The sequence below is a fragment of the Amphiprion ocellaris genome, chromosome 15, assembly GCF_022539595.1.
Source record: "Amphiprion ocellaris isolate individual 3 ecotype Okinawa chromosome 15, ASM2253959v1, whole genome shotgun sequence".
In the NCBI taxonomy this organism is placed as follows: domain Eukaryota; kingdom Metazoa; phylum Chordata; class Actinopteri; family Pomacentridae; genus Amphiprion; species Amphiprion ocellaris.
The window spans coordinates 3,367,059-3,391,554 of NC_072780.1; the positions used below are offsets into that span (position 1 = coordinate 3,367,059).

The 24,496-nt window shown below is 40.4% G+C and overlaps 1 protein-coding gene across 4 annotated transcripts in view; it reads right to left on the reverse strand.

Moving 5' to 3' along the window:
• The window catches only part of LOC111564865 (TGF-beta receptor type-2-like), a 27,394-nt gene extending 3,261 nt beyond the window's left edge, over nucleotides 1-24,133 (reverse strand). The window contains exons 1-6 of one of the 4 annotated variants that reach the window (XM_055017955.1): nucleotides 24,113-24,133; nucleotides 19,736-19,877; nucleotides 18,645-18,835; nucleotides 11,818-12,590; nucleotides 10,740-10,881; nucleotides 1,190-1,314 (exon numbers count right to left, since the gene is read on the reverse strand). In XM_055017955.1, coding sequence (XP_054873930.1) covers nucleotides 1,190-1,314; nucleotides 10,740-10,881; nucleotides 11,818-12,590; nucleotides 18,645-18,835; nucleotides 19,736-19,866 — 1,362 coding nt within the window. In that variant the 5' untranslated portion in view covers nucleotides 19,867-19,877; nucleotides 24,113-24,133. The other 3 variants (XM_055017952.1, XM_055017954.1, XM_055017953.1) reach the window with 3 other exon arrangements.
• Between the last annotated feature and the right edge of the window lie 363 nt (nucleotides 24,134-24,496).

The window sequence follows — 24,496 nt, forward strand, 5'->3', positions numbered from 1 at the left end:
ATATGGTTCAGAAAGTATCATTAACTGACTTCTGCATTATCAGTGCTTTTATTAATATGTACTCAGAGATGAGACTTTTCATGTTGAATTAATTTTTTTTTTTTTTCAGATTTCAGCTCACCCATGATCACAGATTATTTGATCTATGTGTCCAATGTTGGCATGATGAGAAATAACAGTGAAAATTTCAGTCTTTTGTTTTTAATAGTTCTTGAGTTATTGTCATTCAATATCTTGGTTTTTAGCTTTGATTTAAGCTTTGAAATTTCTTGGTTGTTTTTATTGCTAAGACAAGAACTATTCTAACAAAAAAAAGCAAAAGAGAAGTGAAGTGAGCGACAAAGCGTGGGTGAACGAGCTCCAAACACATGAAAAGAGGAAGATTTGGTTGAGGGAGATATTGAGCAATACTGAACAAAAGAAAATTTACTATTGTTGTTTCATTTTAAAATTCTACACCATAAATAAGCTGTTTAGAGGGAAGACAGGAGACGAGATTTTAACTTCTCTGGCTTTCCTTCTTTTCTTAAACGCAGCTATTTCTGTCAGTTTTCTTGTGAACAACTGAATACACACAATGAATTATAATTTGAGTGATTATCTCCCCACAATGGATCTCCCTGCAGTTCTTCACTCACCCATCAGTGAGGCTGTTTAGAGCAATGATAAAAACTGTTCATCTCCAACACGCTCTTTCAGAACAGCACTACAGTAAATCCCTCGTCTATGGCGGGTTTACGGGTTTACGTTCCAGACCCCCTGTGTTCCACCGACTAGTTCCACGTAACGACGAAACGGCGTAGGTCGATGACGTCGTAAACCGAGGACCCCTGTACTGTGGTTTATGTTAGTGTTCCAGTGTTGATAGTGGTTGTGTTTTATTGTGTTTTTGTGGTTTAGTCAGCCTAGTTAGTTTGGTTCAGTGTTATGATGTCAGGACTGTGAGTGTGAAGTGTGTTTGATCACTTCCTGCCACATTTTCTATAGTACTGCTCTCTGTGTGTGTCAACATAAAAGCATCTGCCAGTTGCAGAGGGGATAAAAGGCAGATATTCTTTGCCCAGCGTTGTTCTTCAATGCAGCTCGCCACAATAATGAATATATGAAAATACCTATAACCTGCAGAATCCCACCATATGGTGAGGGACTGCTGCATCTCAGCAGCAGCTTCTCCTAATGTTTATCTTACGGTGTGGTTGATCCAGCTGTTGGGGATCTCGGGTCTTCCTCTGTCTCGGAGAACGCTGTCCTTCATGCTCTCCACACATGGATGTTCCCTCAGGTTCCCAAAAGGTGGCTCGTACTCTTTCACCTCTGCAACAAAAACACACACAAACACAAAGGATGAGCATGAGACCAAGCAGCCTGTGACCTTATCGAGCTGGAGAGTTTTTTTTAGTAAGTAACAAACTTTTAAGCAGATCACAACAACTGGCAGGTCTGGCTCTGTTGAACAGAGGCGAGATCAGATGGCAGTGCCCCACAGCGACACACCAACAACACCTCTCAAAGATTCACTGTGCCTTCTAAATTAAAACTGCAGGTTGCAAACTTTAAATAGCACTGAAGCAGCACAAACAACTAAAGAAGCCTGTGCTGCTGATAGAGGGGCCGAGGGCGAGATTTGCTGAAGAGAAACATTATTATCACATCTTTACCCACAGCGTCGATGAGTTGAGAGTATCTCACCAACACAGCGACGGCTTTGTGTCGGCTCTCTGCCAGAACAAAATCAAGAGCGCCTGTCAAAGTGGAGTTTACTCAGGGCAGGATTTCAAAGTGCTGGCGTGGAGGAAACTGTGGGTCAAAAGTTTCCAAAGAAAATTTATCTTTATATGAAAGTATCCTCAGAGCAAAAAAAACAACAAATTGAATTCCACATGTCTTTGAAGCTCAGAGGACTCATACAAAGAAAACATGTTATCAGAGGATCCATTGAGATAAGTAAAGTCTGATGAGGCAGAGGACTATGTGAAGAATGGTCAAGTAAATAATGAGTTCAAGCTAATTTTCTGTGATTAAAACCAAGACTAGGACACTCACTGACTGTTTTACAAATAATACATGGACACAGACAGAGAAACTGAAGCAGACTGTCTACTTATTTCTACAGCCGGACCAATACTGGATCTCTGGGGGCGATGCTAGTACCATTTTGTAGTAAGTAATGTAGGTATGTATACATACACCCATCAGCCACACCATCACGACCACTGACAGGTGAAGTGAATGACATGGATCATCTTGTCATAATGCAACGTTCTGATGGGAAACCTTGAGTCCTGACATTCATGTGGATGTTTGACATCCACTTAAACATTGCAGGTAGAGCAACCCCCCACCCCCACGACAACAGCAGTCCTTGATGCCAGTTTCCACCCTGAGCAGGACAATGCACCCCGACACACCACAAAAACTGCTCAGGAGTGTCCCAGGAAACACAACAGAGCTAAGCTGTTCACCTGGGTTCCACACTCAAAAACAGACTAACAGATCTGGATGAAATTTTCAGGGAAGGTCATAAATGACACCAGGACCAGTTGATTAGATTCTGGCAGTGATGCAGTTTATAGTCTGGATCCATGGATTTGTCAAAGATTTCTGTATCATTGCCAGATAGCGGCACAGTGTCACTGTAACCATGACAACAAGTGAACACCACGTCAACTGCCTGCTGATGATCACATGATTGTGATCCTACTACAAATCCACCGCTGAGGACTTATCGGGACTTATGTCAGAAATCATACAACAACTGGGCAGCCTTAGCAGAGTGCTGTGCTTCGAACTTAGTTCTATGCTTATTATTAGGTCTATTTTTGCACTGTACTGAGACTTTTCGATGCTCTTTTCTATTGTAAATACCAGCAATTTTGCACTTGTATAGTTAATACCAAGAATTGTGCACTTTTATTTTTAATATCAGCAATTTTGACACCTTATTTCTCTGATTCGCACATTTATTGCATGTTCTTTTGTACATTGGGCTGAAGAAAGTATCTATCTATCTATCTATCTATCTATGGATTCAGTTTATCTCTTGCTCCCTTAGAAAGACAGATATGTACTCTTACTGCAGTTTCAGCCTGAACTACAAGCTTAAACCTAACTGAATGAGTTGCATCAAGCATACAGTAAACCAGTTATTGCACAATAATGGTGACTCACTCTATCTACACTCAGCAAGTCGACAATGTGTCATCTGCAACAGAAACAACATCTAATGACTAATGATGACGACGCTAATCAAAAACAAATACAGCGTAACAGTTATATTTCTGTCGATGATGTTAAATCTGCTGTTTAGTGTCATAAAGCTCTAAAATATACAACACTAGGCTTTATAGGCAGCTGTTGATGGATCTGATACAAAGCTAATGCTCTCAAACAATACACCAACAAGACAATAATAATAATAGTACAGTTAGTGATCGTGTCATTAACTGCTGCCTATAAAATCAGTCCCTTCATTCGCACAGGTTTGCAAACATCACCATGAAAGAAAGTCAAAGTGCAGATTTGTCTCGCATTTTTCTGTGAATCTGCATCACAGCAGATCAAAGCAGTGCCAGCAAGAGTCAGTGAGTTTTGGAGTGCAGTCACAAGGCCAACGAGGTAAACGATACATGTTCTAAGTAGAAAATTATATGCGTCCAAATGTAAGAAACAAGAAAGTACAACAGTTTACAGCTGACTGGGGTAAATTACAGGAGCAGCAGCTTCCTGGTATACAGTTTGTACTCTAGGATGAAGCAGAGTAGCTTCATTTCTTTCCAAACATGTTGAAAAAGGGCCCACAGACAAGAATCAGTGGCTTCTGTGACACAGTCTAGCACAACAGTGGACTGTTTTCAGAGGTTGAAACTTCCTTTTTTGAAAGCAAAGTTCATCTAGTATTTAATCTTAAACACAACCCCTGCCAACCATAAGTCAATATTTAAGAGAAAAGCAGACAAATGTCTTTTTTTGTTTGTTTTGACAGGTCCAGGGAGTGTATATCTCTGTTCCTGACTGAAATTCACTTTGTAAACTGCCGACAAACGTGCTTATGTGTTCAAGCCCAAACACCGGTTCCAAAATATATGATTCACACTAGCGAGCACTTTGCAGTGTAAACAAAAGTGTGTATTCCAGGATGGAAAGATTGCCCAATCCTGCTCTAAAAGGAGAGCTGTTTTTTAAAAGGCAAACCTTAAATTAAGGTCTGAACTAGCAAGAACTATTGAAAAACACAACACAGGGCAAGTGAGAAATGCTGGGGTTTGCAGAAGTCAGACACTGCATATTGACAAGATTTCTGCCGAGTCATTTAACAACTTCAGCACGGCAGCAATGAGGAACTTACACTATGTGTCCTACGACAGCTGACATGTAGTGATGTGATTTTTGCAGTGCTAGCACATATTTCACCCTTTATGTCTACTCTCCATGCCGCTCGTCAGGCATGCCTCCAGAAACTGTCTGGGAATGTGCTGCTGAGAGAAATATAGTGAAATTTTTCTATAGCAAACTAAGGAAACTTCTCGATGAATGGCACGCTTTAGAGCAGGAGTGTCAAACTCATTTAGTTCAGGTTCCACATTCAGCCCAGTTTGATCTAAAGTGGGCCGGAGCAGTAAAATCACAGCATGATAACCTATAATTAATTACAACTCGAAATTTTTCCTTTGTTTTAGTGCAAAAAAGTACATTCTGAAAATGGTCACATTTAAGGAATTATCTTTTTACAAAACATCATGAACAACCTGAAATTTCTTAAGAAAAATAAGTTCAATTTCAGCAATATTATGCCTCAGTTTATCATTTACACATTACAACTTCAATGGCAAAAACATGAGAAAAATGCCAAAAGTCAGACAAAAAAACTACAAAAACAAGACAAAATATTACAAACAAGACAACAAAATGACAAAAGAACAATGAGCAATCTAGTATTTTACTTTATGATCAAGGTTTAGAAATTATTTTAAATTTATAGTTTTACATATTTACAATTTGCAGTTAATGTCTTCTCTCTGACACTTTACAAAGACATCCTGCGGGCCGGATTGGACCCTCTGTTGGGCCGGCTTTGTCCCGTGGGCCGCATGTTTGACACCCTTGCTTTAGAATCTTTGTGATATACATCCATGTCATTGCAGTCGTTTCTCTATTGCTCAATTTTGTCTTTCACAGACTGATCAGATGCTGCTCTTCAGCCATCCTAAATTAATCAGTCTTGACTGACGTTCTGCAGTATAAACCTCAGTCATACATGTTTGGATGTCAACAGTCCACACTAGCATTTGACATTTTGTTTGATAGTCTTCTTCTGCTGCCCTTCCAAGTTGGCATTTTTGTCCAATAACGCTCTACAAAGCATGAATACAGGAAAAAAATAACAGAAACCCTGTCACCTAAACACATAAATAATGCAGGAGAACAGATCCAAACATTTCAACATGTACTTGGAAATAAATCAGTAATGTGATCGCAGTAAAGTCGTCTGTTTCCTAAAGTCTGTCAGAGTCTGGAACAACAGCTTAGCTAATCCACTCCCAGCCGCTTCTGCTGGTTTTCATTAGGCTGCGGTGGCTCTGACACTTGTTTTGTGTTGTTAAAGTCATGCATTACAGATGTATGCACGTACATTACACATTAGCAGAGCTTACTTTAGGATATATGGCACTGTATTGCCCTGGAAGCTTACCCTACCATTAAGTGCAGCTAATACATGCCCTAACCATCACCTAAACCATTAAAAGCAACCAAAAAACTATTTCTGCTCCCTCTGAAAGCTACTTCGGTGAAACCAAATTGGGCGCACACATTTTGTCCCTATTTCATGTCCAATCAAGTGGTTTCAAGACTAAAATTTGTCCCCAAATGTGCACTGTGACATTCCCCCCTTACACACACACACACACACACACACACACACACACACACACACACACACACACACACACACACACACACACACACACACACACACACCATTAGGCCCTCCAGTTCTCAAGGGTTTGATGGTTTGACATCTGGAGAGCAGCTGCCGTAACCTCTCTTCCTCTGCAGTCTAGCCCAACCTCTCCCTCTAGGGAATGAAAGCATTTCTTCGTCTGTAACACCACTCCGCTATTATCCTCCTACCCTGCCCCACCCGCCTGAGGAACGCCCTCGTAGTCTTTCCAAGCCCCAAATCTGGACCAGCTAAATTATACAGGAGAGACATTTTAGGGAACATAAGCAGAGATAAAAAGGCTTCAAGTCTCGAATCCAGTTTTTCCTTCTCTTGGAGTTGCGCTGATCTCTTGACTTCCCCTTCACTGTAACTCTTCCTCCGTCTTTCTAGTCCGGAAAGATAAAGAAGCCAAAAGTGATGGCTCATGGCTGGCTGACTGGCTCTGCTGACAGACGGCTGTGTTCTTCTTGCCTGGCAGATCTCAGATCAGACCACGGCCCCGGGAACTGTGACAGAGCAGCTATCTGCCTGCCTGCGTTGATCAGACATCTGTCTTACACACACACACACACACACACACACACACACACACACACACACACACACACACACACACACACACACACACACACACACACACACACACACACACACACACACACACACACACACACACACACACACACACACACACACACACACACACACACACACACACACACACGCACACAGGCAGGTGGTATCATAGACGAAAGAGACAAGAGGAAACCAGGGCTCTGCCCCCATCATTATAATGATGCCCTGGGATGTGTCACTCTGGATCTGGGAGTTTGTGTTCACTGCTCACATGCGCTCAGATTTTGTCTTAGCGAGGTGAGTTCAGAGGGAGTCATGAGTGACTCACCGACCTCCAGGGACAACTTGGCAACTCAGAGGAAACAAGCGACCGGTAGCATGAGATCATGCAACTCTTTAAAGTGCACTCTGTAAACACCAGCTTCACTCCCCTCCTGCTCTGATTCCAGAATCAATAGCAGATCTCTGCCAGCGTAGTATCTGCGAGGAGATTTTTTTGCTCCCATTGAAGCTAAACCAAATCACTGCATCTCATTTGCTCAGCTTATTCTTTCCACCTTCCTCCGGGTCTATCAAGGTGGGAGGCTGGCTGTGTTTGCACAGCGATTTAACCTTTCAGCATGGGAACGTCTCCTCGGGTTCTGGCCTTAATGAACTACACATTTCAACCCTCTGCTCGTCTCGGAGAGCTGCCAAGTCTGGAAAATGGGGACAGAGATATACAGAACACAGGAAAAACACATAAACTACCCCAGCGGCTTCTATCTTTAGTCCAGACGTGGGACGGGAACCCCTTTGTTTCCCCTCTCAAGTAAATCAGCTCCAGCCTGTCCTCCCTGTCTGTGCATACATGAGTAAAGCTGGATGGCTGTCGACAGTGTTGCACTGCAGTGGGAGAATAATTAACTGCCACCTCACCTACCTCGGGGTAAGAAAAAGACAGACAGAGAGATGGGAAGAAATGTGACTGACTGAGCTGAGAGTGTCGGGTTTTAGCAGCAGAGTCTCTGTACAAGGCCAGTGTGGAAAATGTGTTTCAAATATTTGCTTCTGTACACAGCGTTTCAGGTTGTTGAGCTCTAAATAAGTGTGAAGTAAGGGAACGAAGGACTCAAGCATAAATGGATGTGGAGGATGTGGGATGAATGAATGAGGATGTTGTCCATGAGGACTTCCTAAAAGCCCTGAAGGGGGAACCAAATGAAGCCACGGTGAGCCTGGATTCATTTAGTGCAACATGTATTCCGCCTCCAGAGACATCAGCCACAAAGAGTCCTGATACAAAGGAGACATCCATGCTTACAAAGTTACCTTCACACTAAAAACAGTGCGTCTCGAGACTGTGCTCTTTGCAAAACAGGAACTAGTCTATTTTCTTTTCAGTTGTGTACCCACAGGACATACATATTCTAGCAGCTTGGAAGGAAAAGCTGAAGGGGATTGTGGGTCACTTGTACACGCGCTTTCTTCAGAGGACTGTTGGGCAGAGTAACTGTGCAATATGTACACTTCAAGAGGGCCCCTTGGAGGGATCGCAGGGGCAAAACAGGAAAATGCCAAAGTAGTGGTGTTCATGCCCAAACCCGGCATTCAGTCACTGCTCTGACACAATGGAGACAGGAGCAGTGGCAGAAACAAACAGGACCACAGAGACACTAAAGGGAAGTGAGAACAAATGACTGACTGTCGACATGAAATACTGCACAGCGGTTCGCCTTCAGATAATCACCCGTTTCGATTATTTGCACATATCCTGACCTTGTTTTTGCTACAGAATGACAAACACAAGTAACGGTACATTAGCAAAGTGACGGCTTATCCTTGAGACTTCCACAAGATGGATTGTGCATTTGACACTTTTAGATTTTGTTCCCACCATGACTAATGGGTGGACGACGACTCGCACATAAGTCCTGTCACACATCCAGTAAGCGAACTCAAGGTGGAGTTGGTCACTCAGCGTCTAATTGGTAAAGCCACAGTGCTTGTATTCCTCAGAGGTCAGGTGAGCTTGGCATTTTTTTGTTCCAGTATTTCTGAGGTTATTTACTCAGGCTCTGAAGAGAATTCCATCAATCAGTGCTTCTATTGATTTCCTGTACTGCATACAATCAGCTTAACTCTAATTTACCAAGAAAAACATGGTTATTGTTAATATTTACCGAAGGTCAAAGGGAAGGTTTAATGTGTGTACAGTGCTCTGTGCTATCAGTCAGGTTGATAGTCAAAGAGTCATCCACAAAACATATCTAGGACCAATGTATAATTGAGGGACTTGTGAAGTCCATGGGATATATCCTGCATACATTTCTATTAAAAGTTAAAAAAAAAAACTCATGTTTTTTATGTTCATTATGATCACGTCTTTACAAATTCCAGAATTATTTATTATGGAAACAATCCTTATTAATAAAAAAATGACTGGATATCACTAAAATGTCAACTAAACAACGGTCCCAATTTAATAACAACCACCTTCTAATTAGCTAAACAATAATAAAATGAGCTGATTCAAAAATAGTTTTGATTGTGTTCTTTTTTTAAGTTGAGATAATCATGACAGATATTTCTTTTTTGGCAATATTTCAAATTTTAGATGGAAAATAAGAAATTCTAATCACTTTCCACTAAGTTCCCCATTACAAAAACACCTCTCCAGGAAGTGTGTTAATTCCAGATCACATGACCTGCTCCACATGATGTCATTTCCTCCTGAAGAAAAGACTGGCCAGACTCCAAGGCTTTCTGAGTTATTTAATATAAAGCAGTGTGTGAGTCAAGTGTGGATTTATGGCATGTCAACAGGTTTACTATAATTTATTGAGAAATAACTTTCAATTCCAATTTTATTCAATTGTATTTATAATATTTAGAAGAATCTTTGTGTAAAAATGCCATGGGCTGTTTGGTAAAAATTAAAGAAATGTTGATTTTAGGCCTGAACACAGCAAAAATGTCAACTATGAAACCTGACAACTATGTTACAAAAAGTCCAATAATTATATATTGACCCATCTGATCATGACCAACACAAAGAAAAACCCCTCATTGGGCAACAAGGTGAATAGTTTTACAATTCTGATAATTTACAATTCTTAATAAGAACTGCTTTTTTGTAAGAGAAAAACAAAATAAACAACATATAATGTGTCAGACATGGGATACGTAACACTGATGGCTTCATCTGTCTGTTTAATGATCCTCACTGCATTATTCAGACAATACCACAACAGTGATGGACAGAACTACAGTATGTGTGCTGTATTTACCATTTTAGACTACACCAAGAGATGTGTACTAATATAATATAAACCAACAGTAAGCTTATCAAACTGTCAACTTATAGTCTGCAGAAATTCCATAAACTTAGAGGAAAAACTCCTACGAACAGCTGATCGCTCAGCTTAGCATTTTGTCACATAAAACCTCAGATTACATTCATTATTTTTGAGTATCGTTAATCTGAGTTAATCTTAAATTTGTAGCGTAACAGAGGTGAAACTGTAGAGCGAAATGAAAGGGGCTTTACTGAACCTTTCAGGTGCAGGTAATACGATTTTATTATGTATTCGTAGCATCATATTTACTGTAAAGACATTAGAGTGGTTTTAAGCTTCTTATCTAACTGTTGGCAAGAAAGTGAGTAAACATTTTTTCCTAATGTTGAACTTCAGTTGTAAGTACTCAGTCTTTCACAAACTGTTTAAAACATCCATGAAAACAAACATCTACTAGCAGCGTTTCTGAACAAAGCACTGACTCATGCCTGGGTTTCTCTCGTTTTTTTTTCTTTAATTTTGTAATTTCCACCTCTCTAGAAAGAGGTAAGGTGGATAAATAGCATAAGTTCGTCTTCCTCATATTTCCTTCTCTTCTTTCCTCCATCTGAAGTATTCTACTCTGATCACAGCTAAACACATTAAAGAAAAACATTTTTTTCACATAATCAGTTAGTGATGTTTTGTGTCAGTTAATAATTCATGTAAAGCTTAAAATTTCAGTTCGCTTAAAGTTTCTCAGCCGAATGGGGAGAAAATATTTTGATCATGCCAGTGGAGGTTTTGCTCTTTTGGGTGAGTGTGATGAAATTATTTGGCATAAAATGAATGAACATGAGCCATTAAAAAGCCACTGCATTCGCCTTCATCCAGCTACATCACAGAACTAATTCACAGCCTTGAATGTAGCTTCCATGCAGCTATGGCTCTTCGCAGCATCTTACCTCCAATTGCACTGCACCTGGAGATGATCTCCCACAGTACGAGAGCCATGGAGTAAACGTCGGCTTGTTTGAAGGACTCGATGTTTTCTAGGTTGATTCTGGACTCCAGTACCTCTGGGGCCATGTACCTGGCTGTACCCACCTGAGAAAGAGCAGGCAGGAAGACGGGGATTTATGTCAGTGAAGTCCTTGATGATGAAAAATGGTGTGACTGGTAGGAGAATGTACAGTATAATTACATTTTGTATGGAATAAAAAGGGTGGTACTGCTAAGGAAGGCTGGTAAACCACATTATTAAGCCACATTTTTAAGCAATGACTATTCTTTTTTTAACAGTAGTTTTATGGGAAAAAACAAGATAAGTAGACCTTCATAGCAGTAGCAGCTACTTACCTGCAATAATCGGGTGACAGGTGGTAATTCTGTGCTGCGTATAGTAAGGTGTCACATTGCATTTATCTGAATCAAAACATGTTTGATACAGAAAATAATTGGAAAAACAAAGGTAGCTCTGAGCTCATCAACACGTTGCTTGTCGGCACATAATTAGCACCGTGGAAAATGTGTTTGCTGGAGCTTCCTCCAAATGCATTAAGGGCATTACAATGCATTAAGTGTGCTGCACAGCAAAGGGTGAGGCTTTTTTATTATGAGTCATTTTCATAACAGAGTGTAATGTGGCTCTGGCCTATTACATCAGTGTAATGAGTCCATTAAGAATCAATCAAGCCTGTTTGTCTTGCAACTATAATAAAACAACAACCTAAGAACACTCTCGGCACTATTTCTATCAGCGTTATCCATCTAGGGCCAAGCTACAGAGACTGCCAAATATTTAGAGACGGTGTCCCTGAGCAGTGAGGATCAGAAATGAAAAGTTAGATTTATTGCTCAGCTCTTTTCGGGGTCTGATAACTATCTAGAAAGAAATATATGGCAGGGCTAGAATGGCCTGTCTTGGCTGCTGGCACAAATTATAAGACGATAAGATTTTTTTTGTGTGTTTTATCTCTGAAGAGATCAACAGCCGAGTGAAATCAAATAATAACCCCATGTTTAGGGATTAGAAAGCCTCACCTGGCCGCTGTTGGCCAACTCATCCACAGACAGAGTGTTGTCCAGCCGGAGTGCGAGGCCAAAGTCACACAGGCAGCAGGTCAGGTCACTTTTCACCAGTATGTTGGAGCTCTTAATGTCCCTGTGTGCGATGGGAACCTTGTAGCGGCCGCAGGTGGTGTGGTCGCTGTGAAGATGCGCCACTCCACGGGCAAGCGAACCCCCCAGCAGCCAGAGGTCATGCCAGTTGATTATGTGATGAGTCAGAAACTCTTGGAGGTTTCCTCGTGGCTGGTAAGCCGTGATCAGCCAGTACTGTCTCTGCACCTTCCTCTCCTCCGCTGTTAGGAAGTGAAGCACGTTCTCATGCCTCAAATCTGCATCTGAGAAAATATCCTTCTCGTTCTTCCACGAGGCGTATTCCTCATAAGAGAAAATCTTAATTGCTACAGTCTCGAAGCCCTGCTCCTCGCTGACCGAGGAGCCCTGCTTCAGCTTGGCTTTGTAAACTTCTGCAAAGCGTCCTTTTCCGACCAGGACGTCGAGCTCGATGGGCAGCAGCTCGGTGTTGTGGTTGAGGTTGTTGGCGTGTGTGGAGCTGCTGTCCGAACCTTCTTCGTCTATGATGATGGCGTGAGCATCGCTGAAGTCTAGTGGACTCTTCTTACGCTTAGAGTGGGCTTGACGCTGGCGGTAGACCCGATAACAGTAGAATGAAGCGATGACGATGACAGCCAAGACCAGAAGAGGCACCAGACTGACTAAGATCACAGCCACCACCTGGGAATCCGTATCTGAAATTGTCAAAGAATTAAGATGATGAGAATGAAGATACTGGCAGTTGTGTAGTTTAGATAAAGCTGCATTAAGTAATATTGCAAATATAACAAAAGAAAAACATGTTATATGTAATGTAAAGGTGTCTTTTGTACAGACAAAACCATGGAAAATAGTTCCAACACAACAAGTTCAGCATGTTTCAGCTTATCGTTTTGGTTTTACTGGCGACCACTCGACTTTCTGAGTCATGCACCCCACTTTCATGAGCATTGTTTTGGGCAAACATACTCTGATAAACTGACAAAAATGCAAAAGTGCAATTTCAAATTCACTAAATGACAATATGTCAGTTTTACGTAAATTGTTGTTCTGCCCCAACATGTCCAAAACAAACAATCCAGGTTTAACAGTTTTTGTTGACCTTGGACATAGCAATGGACAAAATCTCAACACAAGGTCTAAGTAGTTGTTGTTCTGGAGCTTTTACTCATATCACATGATCTTCATCAGTAGACAGAGTTTATGCAGCTGTTATGGAAGTGTAAGTTCCAGAAAGAGCTCAGAAGTTTTAACGTTTTTTTTGTGTGTGACATTCAGAACAGCAGATGTCGCATCATAGATGAAAACAAACGGAAACGCCAACCACAACTCCCCTGACCTTTCACTTTCATTTACAACCACGTAGCACTGTGTACCAGAGAACCGACAACCATTAGTCCACGCTAGTGTTGCAAAATACATTGGCTGTAGCACATTGTTGTCAACTTGAGTAATGTTATCTTCACTTCATCACAGGCAGAGTAGGAGTAGCAGAGAGCCTCCAAACAGTAGCTGAGACTCTCACACTGAGCTGAGATAAAAACAAGTGCAGATAAATTATGCATAAAACATAAATAAAATCCTTGTTTTTAAATTCTTTGCTTTGTAGGTCACCAGCTAAATACTCCAGACTGCAGTTTTGCTTTCACAACGTGATGTAGGAGGTCATTCTAGGTCTGTTTTTATGTGTGGGGAGAGTGGACAGTTTCAAGGGGAGGGACTCGTGCACGCCTGGTTAAACTAGCTACCAACACACAGAACAGAGAAGCTAATGTGACTTCATTTTCTGCTCAGGATGTCATTACTCCAACATCTCTTTACATTGCAGAAACTTGTTTGCTGCTATATTAATGCTCAAAGTCTTCTGAACATCTACAGCAGGTGTGTCAAACATGCGGCCCCCGGGCCAAAACCGGCCCGCCAGAGGGTCCAATCCGGCCCACAGGATGTTGTAAAGTGTAAAAATTACAGAGAAGACATTAACTGCAGATTGTAAATTTGTAAAACTATAAATTTAAAAAAATTTCTGAACTTTAACAAGTTCTTGTCTTTTTGTGTCTCATTTTTGTAATATTATGTTTTGGGTTTTTTTGTCTGACTTTTGTCGCTTGTCTCATGTTTTTGTCGTTTTGTTTCTTGTTTTGTCTTTTTGTGTTTCCTTTTTGTCTTGCTTATGTTTTTTGTCTTATTTTTGTCATTTCGTGTTTTGCTTTATTCATTGTTTTTGTGTATTGTTTCTGTCGTTTGGCGTTTTATTGTCTCGCTTGTGTTGTTAGTCTATTTTTTTGTTGTTTTGTTTCTAGCTTTTGTCATATTTTGTCTAATTTTTGTTGTTTGTCCATATTTTTGTTGCTTTGCAACTTTTTTGTCCAATTTTTTGTCTCTTTTGTTGTTTTTTTCCTGTCGTTTGTCTAATTTTTTTGTCATTCTGTGTCTAATTTTTGTCGTTTTGTGTGTCATTTTTGTAATATTTTGTCTTGTTTTTGTTGTTTGTTGTCTTTTTTTGGTCTGACTTTTGTCATTTTGATCATAAAATAAAACACTATATCATTCATTTCCAGATACCTGATACAAAATGTTGTGTTCCTTTGTAGACACTCTGTGATCTGGAAGTTGTAATCTGTAAATGATAAACTGAGGCATAATGTTGTTGAAATTGAACTCATTTTTCTGAAGAAATTCCAGGTTGTTCATAATGTTTTGTAAAAAGATTATTCCTTAAATGTGAACATTTTAGCACTAAAATTAAGGAAAAATGTGGAATTGTTGTTATTTATCGGTTACTATGCTGTGATTTTACTGGTCCGGTCCACTTGAGATCAAATTGGGCTGAATGTGGAACTAACCTGAACTAAAATGAGTTTGACACCCCTGATCTAAAACTTCTCGACCAGAACAGCTACAATCTGCTTAAAAATGTAATATTTTATTATTCTTTTGGAGTTTTGTCTCTTGCTTGTGTGAAATGAAACAATGAAAACATTTCATTGTTGGTGCATTTCTCCACTTATCCAGCTGTTTGTGGTAGAACTACAAACACAAGACATTTGTCTCCTGCAACACTAGAAATAAAACTCAAATTACTCTGTAGTAGATGGTATCAGCATCTAGCTAAGAGTAAAGTAATATTCTCAGAGCAGCAGAGGAACCTGCCCCTTCTCGGTGGAATGTCTATAAGCATCAGAAAACTAAAGTTAGCATCTGGGCCACAAATGCAAACCGGTCCAAACCCTGACCCAGTCGACCACATATTGTGTCTCTTTATAGCGTACGTCTGATTCTTATAATTTAGGAGGTGGTGCGTCTCGAAGCTGCGACGGTTTTGGCAAACAGTGAAAGTTTATGTTTGTGCAGCGTTTATGGTCCAGTATTTGAAGCTGCAGTCATAAAGGAAGACCTATAAAAAGTGTATCACCAGACACAACACACCAAAAAAGAAAACCTCTGGGCCCTAAGTTTAATCATTTATATGTTTTCTTGTCAAGTGCCATGGTTTCCTCAACAATGAGCATTTTGGAGGAATTTTTAAATCCAGTGTTTTTCTGTACGGAACAGAATCAGGTTGAAATGAGGGAGGACGACGAATGGAGAAGGCATCCAGTTCAGTGCCCAGTGAAACCCTCAGCTTCTCTCTAATTTTTTTTTTTTTCTAAACAGGAAACCACATGTCTGAAATCCTCCACAGGGCCCCAGACAGACAGTTTGTTTTGATTTTTGTAGAGTGAGAAGCTATTTCTCACAACAAACCTGTCGCTGTGCCTCCCGGACTCTCTTAGCTTTGACCAAATCCTTCACTTGTCGTACAAAATACTGAATGTTCTGGAGGAATGCTGTTCAAAAACCCCTTAATCTGGTATTAGGAAGCTGAAAGTTGTTGATCTGAAATATTGTGTGTATTCTTTAAAGGAATTATTACAGTTTTCTTGCTTTTCTTGATAAGAATTATTTGAAAAATTCGACACAATTCATATTTGTAAAGAAAATACGATGTTCCAGATAGTTGATGGTTGGGTTTAGAATTGAGACTAGAAATAGTGGGAAGCAGCTGAAAACTGATTCTGGCTAAATAATTGCTAATCTTTGTAAAGACACAAACAAAATAAGACATGTTCATTTGAAGAGGTGACTGCTGACAGATGCAAGCTAGCTGTTTGTTTCTAGTCTTTATGCTTTATTGCCCCCTGACTCCAGCTTCATGTATAAAAAACAAATATAAGAGTGGTATCTATCTCCTCTAACTCTGGGCAAAATGAAAATAAACATATTATTCAGGGTCTCATTTTGTAACATCCTTACTATTTGCAACAGTTCCTGTTAATGTTTTTCAGAGAATATGCTTAAAAGCACCATTAGGCCTACATGTCAGGGCAGCAGTACAATGATGTGAAAAGAGGGGTTGCTACTACCATGGCAACTCTAAAGTAACAAACAACTTTCCTCTAAATCCAGTAATGGCTTTAAGATGTTTTGCAGTGTCCAAAATGTATCTTTGGGAGGATAACACTATAAATAAAAGCCAGATGATAAAAATGCATTGTGCAATGGACCACTGGTTACTAGTTAATATCGAAAGAGGGAGAGTCACTTGAATTTACTGGTACTGACGCCGTGTAGTTCCTATTCCAGCTCCTTAATTACAACACTGCCTCCCTTCAGTCACTGAGAAGTTACACAGAGTGCACAGACATTCTCCACAGTGAGCGAATGTATTTCCATGACGTGTTTTGCACAGTGCAGATGCTTTCAATTTGGCTCTCTGTGCAGAGCCAGGTCTCGGAAATGTACCTCCGTGTTATTATTGCCGGGATGCTGTAGTCAAAATACATCTGATTCCAGGGCCAATGTTGTAACTGGAGTCTACAAGCCAATGTCTCCTACACCTGTTTGTAATCACGGATCTGGAGAGCATCGCGGTGCACACGTGTCAGCGTTCACGCGTGACGCCTTACATGACAAACTGATAGGACCTGGCATTATAATATCAGTGCCATGTTATCCTGAAGATGTAGAGAAAAATGTTCTTACATTTTAAGAAAGAAAAGACGAATTGGAATGTTGTTCAACTTTGTCCAACTTAAAGCTCCAGTGACTGATGTTGTAAGATAAAGAATGGATCAAGTGGCTCTGTGTCATGTAAAAGTGATGACTCTTGGTGCTGAACTCACAGAAAATTAGCACCAGACTCTGCAGCTCTAATGAAAATTGTGTAGCATGTTTTTGCTAATTGCTTTGGTTTTACAGCTCCCTATTTTACACTTTGGGTTTAATCTCATGACTCTCATCAAACTTGTTTCCATCCACAGCAGGGAGCTATTTTCAACAAGCTCTGATACGCCCACTGTACGCAACCCATAGAAAATGTTTTGACTAGCCGGTCAACACGAGCTGCGGTTACATGGACAATATTCCTTGATTGAAATTACCCTTATTCGAATTTCCAACTTAACTGTTGACAAGAACTCTGACTAAAGTGATTGATAAATGAGGTGTTTATATGCCCCAAAGGATTTATTCGGAATCTAATGTTTCTGACGTGCTAAGTAGTCGTGTCTGCTGTGAAGCATCTGCCCAAAGTAGAGCAGAAGTTTTTATTTACAACTTTACAGAGGAAATGTACCAAGACAGACCCACATCATCATGAGGAAACTATTTCTACATTACTGCAGGTTTTTCAAATTAAGCAACAATCTTAGCAGCGCATATCGCAATTCTCCTGAAATCCTCCTGCAATCTTTAGACAGGAAGAAGACTGGAAGAGGACCTTTAACTTATCAAAAACAGTCAGCTTGGTGCCTCGTACTTTGCAACAGACCAGATAGTGGATAAAAGTCCAAAGCAAATACTGGTGAAAGAGAACAATTCTCACGGAGTATACTGATCAGGAATGAAACATGGGCCAAACATGTTTATTCCAACCAGAAAGAAAACATTGGTTTAGGTTCTAATATTTTCATTTTAAACTGATCAGCAAAAGGTTTCCACCACCCCTCTCAATCTAATTGAAAATTCCTTCTGATCACATTAAATTAGGCAAATGTTTTCTGACTGGGGTGGTTACACGAAGCATTTTTAGTTTGATTGGGCTATTATTCTGATTAATAGGATTCATGTAAACAAGCAAAGAGGCAGATATCGCTCAGATATTAGAGCTATGAAGGAAGTGAATATCTGTCAAGTCACAATAATCATGACCTCCTGTTGTCTTCATTTATGAGCACCAAAAAATATTGTTTCCTTGTCTGAAAAAAATCCAAAAATTCAGCAAAAAAATTCCCCACATTTCTGAAAATTTGCAAAACCTTCAGGAAGAAAATTCCAATAATTCCTTCAAAGTTTCCCTTAGAATTTTTATTTACCCCCCCCCCAAAAAAAAAATCCTAAAAATATCTAAAGTGATTACATATATATCAGTAAAACTTCCAATATTCTCTTAAGAACATTCACATAAAAATCAACCAAAATCCAGGGAATTTCGAATTTGGATTTTTTTGTGAATGTTCTTAAGAAACATGCTTAACATTTCTTTTTTTCCACCAAAAAATGTTCAAAGATTTCCCAAAAATGTTGAAAATGTGGACCACAGAAGTTTTACCTTGAAAATATATTTTTTCCCCACATTTTCAAACTTTAAAACGAGTCAGTTTGACCCGCAGGACGACACGAGGGTTAAATTAATGCTCATTGTGGCTCAGAATCTGCTGGACAATTTGTATGAAGCAAACAAACCAAAAAATGCTGATGTAACTTACTCGAGTTAAAAAAGATGCGCTCATTGCACTCGTCCTCATTGCAGGAGCAGATGAAGAACTGCGAGCCCATGCCTTTCTTCTCTTTCATTTCACACTTGGTGTTGTTGTAATCCTCCAGGACCAGGCCGTACAGCTTCTGAGCTGGGTGGTGACACACGGTATCAAAGGTGACATTGTCATCTTTCTTCCTCCTTGGAAAGATGATAAAAAAACACACACACACAGAAGAAGCTGTTATTTACCATTTAACTTTGATTTATAGTCTTTATTAGTACCTCAGCTGACCCTTATCAAACATCTGTACCATCGTGTATCAAAGAGATGATGGCAGGTCCACGTTGTGCAAATAATGCTGTTTATCAGCAGTACAGAGATAAAGTGGTAGCTGTAAAATGTCATTATGTAAATGACTGCAACACTGAGGTCAAAGTTACAAACCGCGAGCTTTCGAAATACCATTACAAACAGGAAAAAGGGAAAAACCTGAACCTGCACAAATCTCCATATTAAAATTGTGAATCCCCGCTAAGCAAAGCAGGCCGGGCGGTTATGAGAGACATTTTAAAGAGGTGCTGCAGTCCATGTGCCATTAGCTTTCTGCTAACCTCAGCTCATAACATGCCCGCTACATTGCGAATATAATGAGAAACAGCAGCGCGGCCTTAAGCTTTTAACACCAACACAAATCTGCTTCCTGCTGCTTCTCACATTCAGAGCGAGATTTGATGCTGATGGGTGGTTGGGCGCTCGTGTGCTGTCATCATCCAACCAACTGTCTTCAGCAGAACGCTGACTGACAAAGTGTTGAAAGGGAAAGGTCAGGCATTTCAGAGCTTCAGGGAGGAAATGATGCCTGATTTGATTAATAAAAGAGTATCCACTGTGTCCTCATTTCCTCACCTCTTTGTGTATGCATGAGGGATGGTACAACGCATAAAATAAATAGAGAATGTAATAAAGACATGAGCTTATCACTGTAGTTCTACTGACAATAAATTCACCATTCATTTATGTTGAACACTATTGTACTAAAACCATTAGATTGTAATATGGTTTGGAAAACTTGTCTTTTCAGTTGAGTGGATACTTACCAAATACTAACACACACTTGTCCATCTTGTTCGCAGATGGCAGTTTTCTCACACTCCACCATGCAGTTGCCTTTACCTGTGCAGCTGCTCGCCTGCACATCACAAAACTTGCACAACCTTCGTATCTTCATAATGGAGGCTTCTGGAGAAAAAGAGGGCAGGTGAAGAGGAAAGACAGTGAGTTTGTCATAAATAAACTCTGCATGTATGTAGAGAAAGTTCAAAGTCCTTTTCCTTGTATGCTATTACTGAGCAGATGGCATCTGACATTAAATGACTCAAAAAAAACCCGTCTGAAACACTTTCACAATGATCAATGACCCGAATATGTGTATTTGTTATCATGATTAAAAGCAATAAAAGTTTAATTAAAGAGTCGGGAGTTGTGTGGAATTTGCCTCTAAGTAGAAGCAGATATTCGACGTAACCACAAGAAAATCCAAACAATTTCATCCAAGAGGGCTGGACGCATTTTTTCCCTGTGAACTCTCAACAAGCAGAGCAGTGTGCAGCAGTGGCATCCACCTCCTTTGGTCTTGTTCAGACTTGACTTTGCCAGCAGGCCGACCCATATCAGGGAGACAGACAGGATTGTGTGGTGAGTGCCTGCGGGTTTGGGTAATCATCTGAGGAGACAACTGCCAGACAGGCAAGAACAACAAACAAAGGAAACATGGATGCATCTTCTCGCTGAGAAGTCTCTAATTTGTCAACCCGATGAGTCGGCTCCCCATGTAGAAAGTTGTTGTGCCAACACTGTTCACGATTATCAAAAAAAGGAGCATGACATTATGAATCAGTGTGAGGAGGGAAGAACGTGTGAGTAAGGCTTTTCATTTCGACAGAAATTCTGCACTTTGTCTTTACTTTGAGAGGCCTTTCATGATTAAACAGTCAGTCAGCATGCTCTGACGGGCGTAGAAAAGAAGATTCTTACTTCTTCTCTCCAATGTAGCTTTTCCTAGAAGGGAGTGCTCCCCTACCACAGAAAAGTGGAAAGTTGATCTTGTGGCTTTAAAAGTTGGAAATAATCCTGTGAAGGGATATTTCAAATTTCCCAGGATCAAGTAAGCATTTGTAGTTGAAGCATCATGAGGAAAAATTGTGTTTTTCAGAAACATGCAAGTAGAAGATGAGCTTGTAAGTCTACATTATGTAAGTCTACATTATGTAAGTCTACATTATGTCGACTCAAATGGGTCACATGGGATGATGTCTAGTTGGTTCAGAGTCTGCTGAGTAAACAGAGAATAACAAGTTTCCACATAAGAACAGCTTGAGCACTGTACTTGTTCAACATCTGTATGGTGGGAAATAATATAAACCGAAAGCCAGACTAAGCATGTGACGGTGCTGCTGCAGTAAAACCACACAACCACAGCTGAGTCGTGCACTGTCTTCATGCACACAGGAAGCTGCGCCTTGCATCAGAGTTTGCCACTCGTGACAAAACCAAGAGAGAAAGTTGGTAAATTTCCACCTGTATACTGCAGTTTATAAACCACCTCCTGCAGACACGTTTTAAACCAACGTACGATTAATCCAAAGTCTAAAGACGGCAACACATGAGATGTTTTCAACTGGGAAGTATAAGTGAAAGCAGACTTTTTAACAGCGTCAGCAGAAAGTGAAAAAGTACGTCCAGTATCTGTCCGCCCCTGACTTCCCACTGACTTGAGAAAAGTGTGCTGTGTTTGTGCTCTTAACCTGGCACAAGAATCCCACTGTGTCAGTTTCACCCGGGCTGCAGGGTGGAGTTAGACCTGTGGCTTACAGCTACAGATATATACAACATGCAGCAAATCTGGAGCACTGGAAGTCGGTGGCATCTGGTTTTTCCTCTCAGTCATCTCCAGAATGAAATACTTTCAAAAGAAGCTATCAGGAAAATGCAAGCAGATATTGCTCTCAGGACTTGTCTTAAGTGAGACGCTCCCTTACAAATATCAAAATATTACACCTGAACTCCAGACTAAACTACATGACAGAGCAATTTAAAACTCTGCCCAGCGGGTTGGTGAGGTGTTTTGAAGTAAATCAGCTCTGAGGGGATAGTCCGTGCCTGAGTGCTAGTGGTAGGAAGGTGGCTGAGCCGGAGTAATTATATCATTAGAGCAACTCCTCTGAAAGAGCATGTCATTTAAACCCAGGAGGCGGGCTACGGAAGGGATGAATGGTAGTAATTGTCACTCAGGGCTACATATAATTGCAGAGAGAGGGGGGATAAGGGATTAGGAGCAGCCAAAGCCACTTGGTGCCGCTGGGACTGAGTCTGAGACAGATGAAGGTAAAACGCTGTCTTCCTCAGGGGGGCTGCTGGACCTTTTAGCAATGTGGCTGCACATCAAAGATGCAGATAACCCATAAGGAGGGCGATAAAGGCCGTGACTTACCACAGGTGATGCTGGTGTAGCATTAAGAGTTCCACTAGAGGTGCCGAACATAAACTGAAATTAACTTGCGTTTCAGACAAACACGTCAGTAATCATAGGCGTCGATTTCAGGAGGGATGCAGGGGATGCATTCCTCTCAGTATTTACAACGTGCATTTATCCTGTACTCATAGACACAACACCGCCTCCAAACAGAGCCCGCCTCTCTTTTTTCTTCAGTATACCACACACAAATATGTTCTGTGAATGTGCAGAAGTTTGGAGCTGAAATACAAATGAGCTCTACAATCCCAGATGTTTATAAATTAATCCAAATGAATGCATTCCTCATTGATGTGAAAAGGTGACACATGCACATTTAAAGAGGTGAAACTAAATGAGTATGTGTGTGCTGACTCAGCCAGGATCATATTAAAGAGAAACGTTAATCTAAAGGTGGATAAATAGAGCCTGAGGGCCTTAGTATTACATTACATTATATTTTCAGTCATCACCTGGTGCTTTACTTTACATAAGATATTTCCACAAATTGGTGAAGGAAAATTCACCAGAATGCAAAAAATTGGATGTTGCTCTTAAGCCAGATATATCTAGATAAACATGTGGGACTCGAAAGCCTGTGCATTTGGGCAGTTTGTTGAGAGTTGCCACATGCATGTTTGAAGATGCTACTTTCTCAAACAAAATACTTAAAAGAGGACAGAATAGTTTACTATGGGTGTGTTGAGTCAGTAGGGACAGTGGATCTAAAGTGAGTAAATAGAGCCTGAGAGCCTTAAAACATTATAGTCCATTCAACTTTAAAGGTCACCTGGTGTTTTCCTTCACACCAGTTAAGATATTTCCACAAATTGGTGCATAAAAATTCACAAGAATGCAAGAAATGAAGTGTTTGACAGTTACATTTTAAGGGGGACCTCCAGTTAAATAATATGGCCCCCCATATGTCCAAACATTATGTACACCCATGCTAGCAAGATAAAGCTTATTAAACAAAGCATTTTTTTTGGTCTTTTTCAATAAATTAAATGTGACTTGGTGTTTTTCTTTACACAAGTTAAGATATTTCTACAAACTGGTGCATAAAAATTCACCAGAATGCAAAAAAAACCTGGCTTTTAAAAGCTCAAAATTTCATGGGGGGACTTCCAGTTCAATATTAAGCCCCCTTTAATGTCCAAACATTATGTATGCCCATCCTAGCATAAATCTTATTCAATATATAGGGTTTAATAGCCTGCACACTTGGGCAGTTTCTTATCTTTTTTTTTATTAAATTATATGTCACCTGGTGTTTTCCTTTACATGAGTAAAGATATTTCCACAAATTGGTGAATAAAAACTCACCAGAATGGAAGTTTGACAGTTTAAACTATGAGGGGGACCTCCAGATTAATAAAATGTCCCCCTTATGTCTAAACATTATGTCCGCCCCTGCTACATAAAGCTAGTTGAATATATGGAGCTCGACAGCACGCGCACTCGGGCAATTTCTTATCTCCTTTTAATAAAGTAAAGTCGTCACATTTAAACTAAAACCAGTGTAATAATGTAAAAACGGGCGGAATCAAACACGTGTGTGATAAACAGTCCGCCACCTTTTCCTTTAAAGTGCGCACTTGGTGACTTTGTGGCGCTCTGACTTGCGGACTCTCCTGAAGTTGCTGTGATGAAACGCAGCTCTGACTGAACTTCTTCCCCTCGGTGTTGAAACTCACCCGCCGCCTCCTCGAGCAGAATACTACCAAAGAGTATCGTTCCACACCAAAAAGCGGAAAACCGAAGTATCTCCATTGAGAAGCGGACTCCACGCTCGCCTCTCTCTCATTAATTTAGCCTTGACAGCGGGGTTAATATCCAGAGTTTGCTCCTGTAAAAGCCTCCAGAGCTCCGGCCAGCAGCAGCAGCAGCAGCAGCAGCAACAGCAACAGCAGCAACAGCAGGGTAAACACACCAGCAGCAGGACTTGCCCTATATGACTCACAGTATGGGAGCTTTTCATGAAACAGGAAATCTTCAGAGGGGTTGGACAGTTTTTTTTCTCTCTCGTCTTCTTCTGCTTCTCAGTCATGCTCATGAGGCTCACAGAGTCCTCAACCATGTCATTAAGAGGCTGAAAGCCAGCAGAGCAGGACTTGAAATGACATGCCCTGAAATAGCTTCACCTATAGGCTGCAAGTAGATGCAAACACCCTGATTTAGTCCAGAGTAGCTCTTATGTGTATGTGCTGAGCAATAAAAGCTGAAAAAACACTCTAATTGTTGGTATTTTAAAAGTAAACTCAAGACCTGCCTTTTCAGACAGTCTTTTGATTGATTTCATTTATTTATTACTCTTCTTGGGACTAATTTTATTTATTGATTTCTC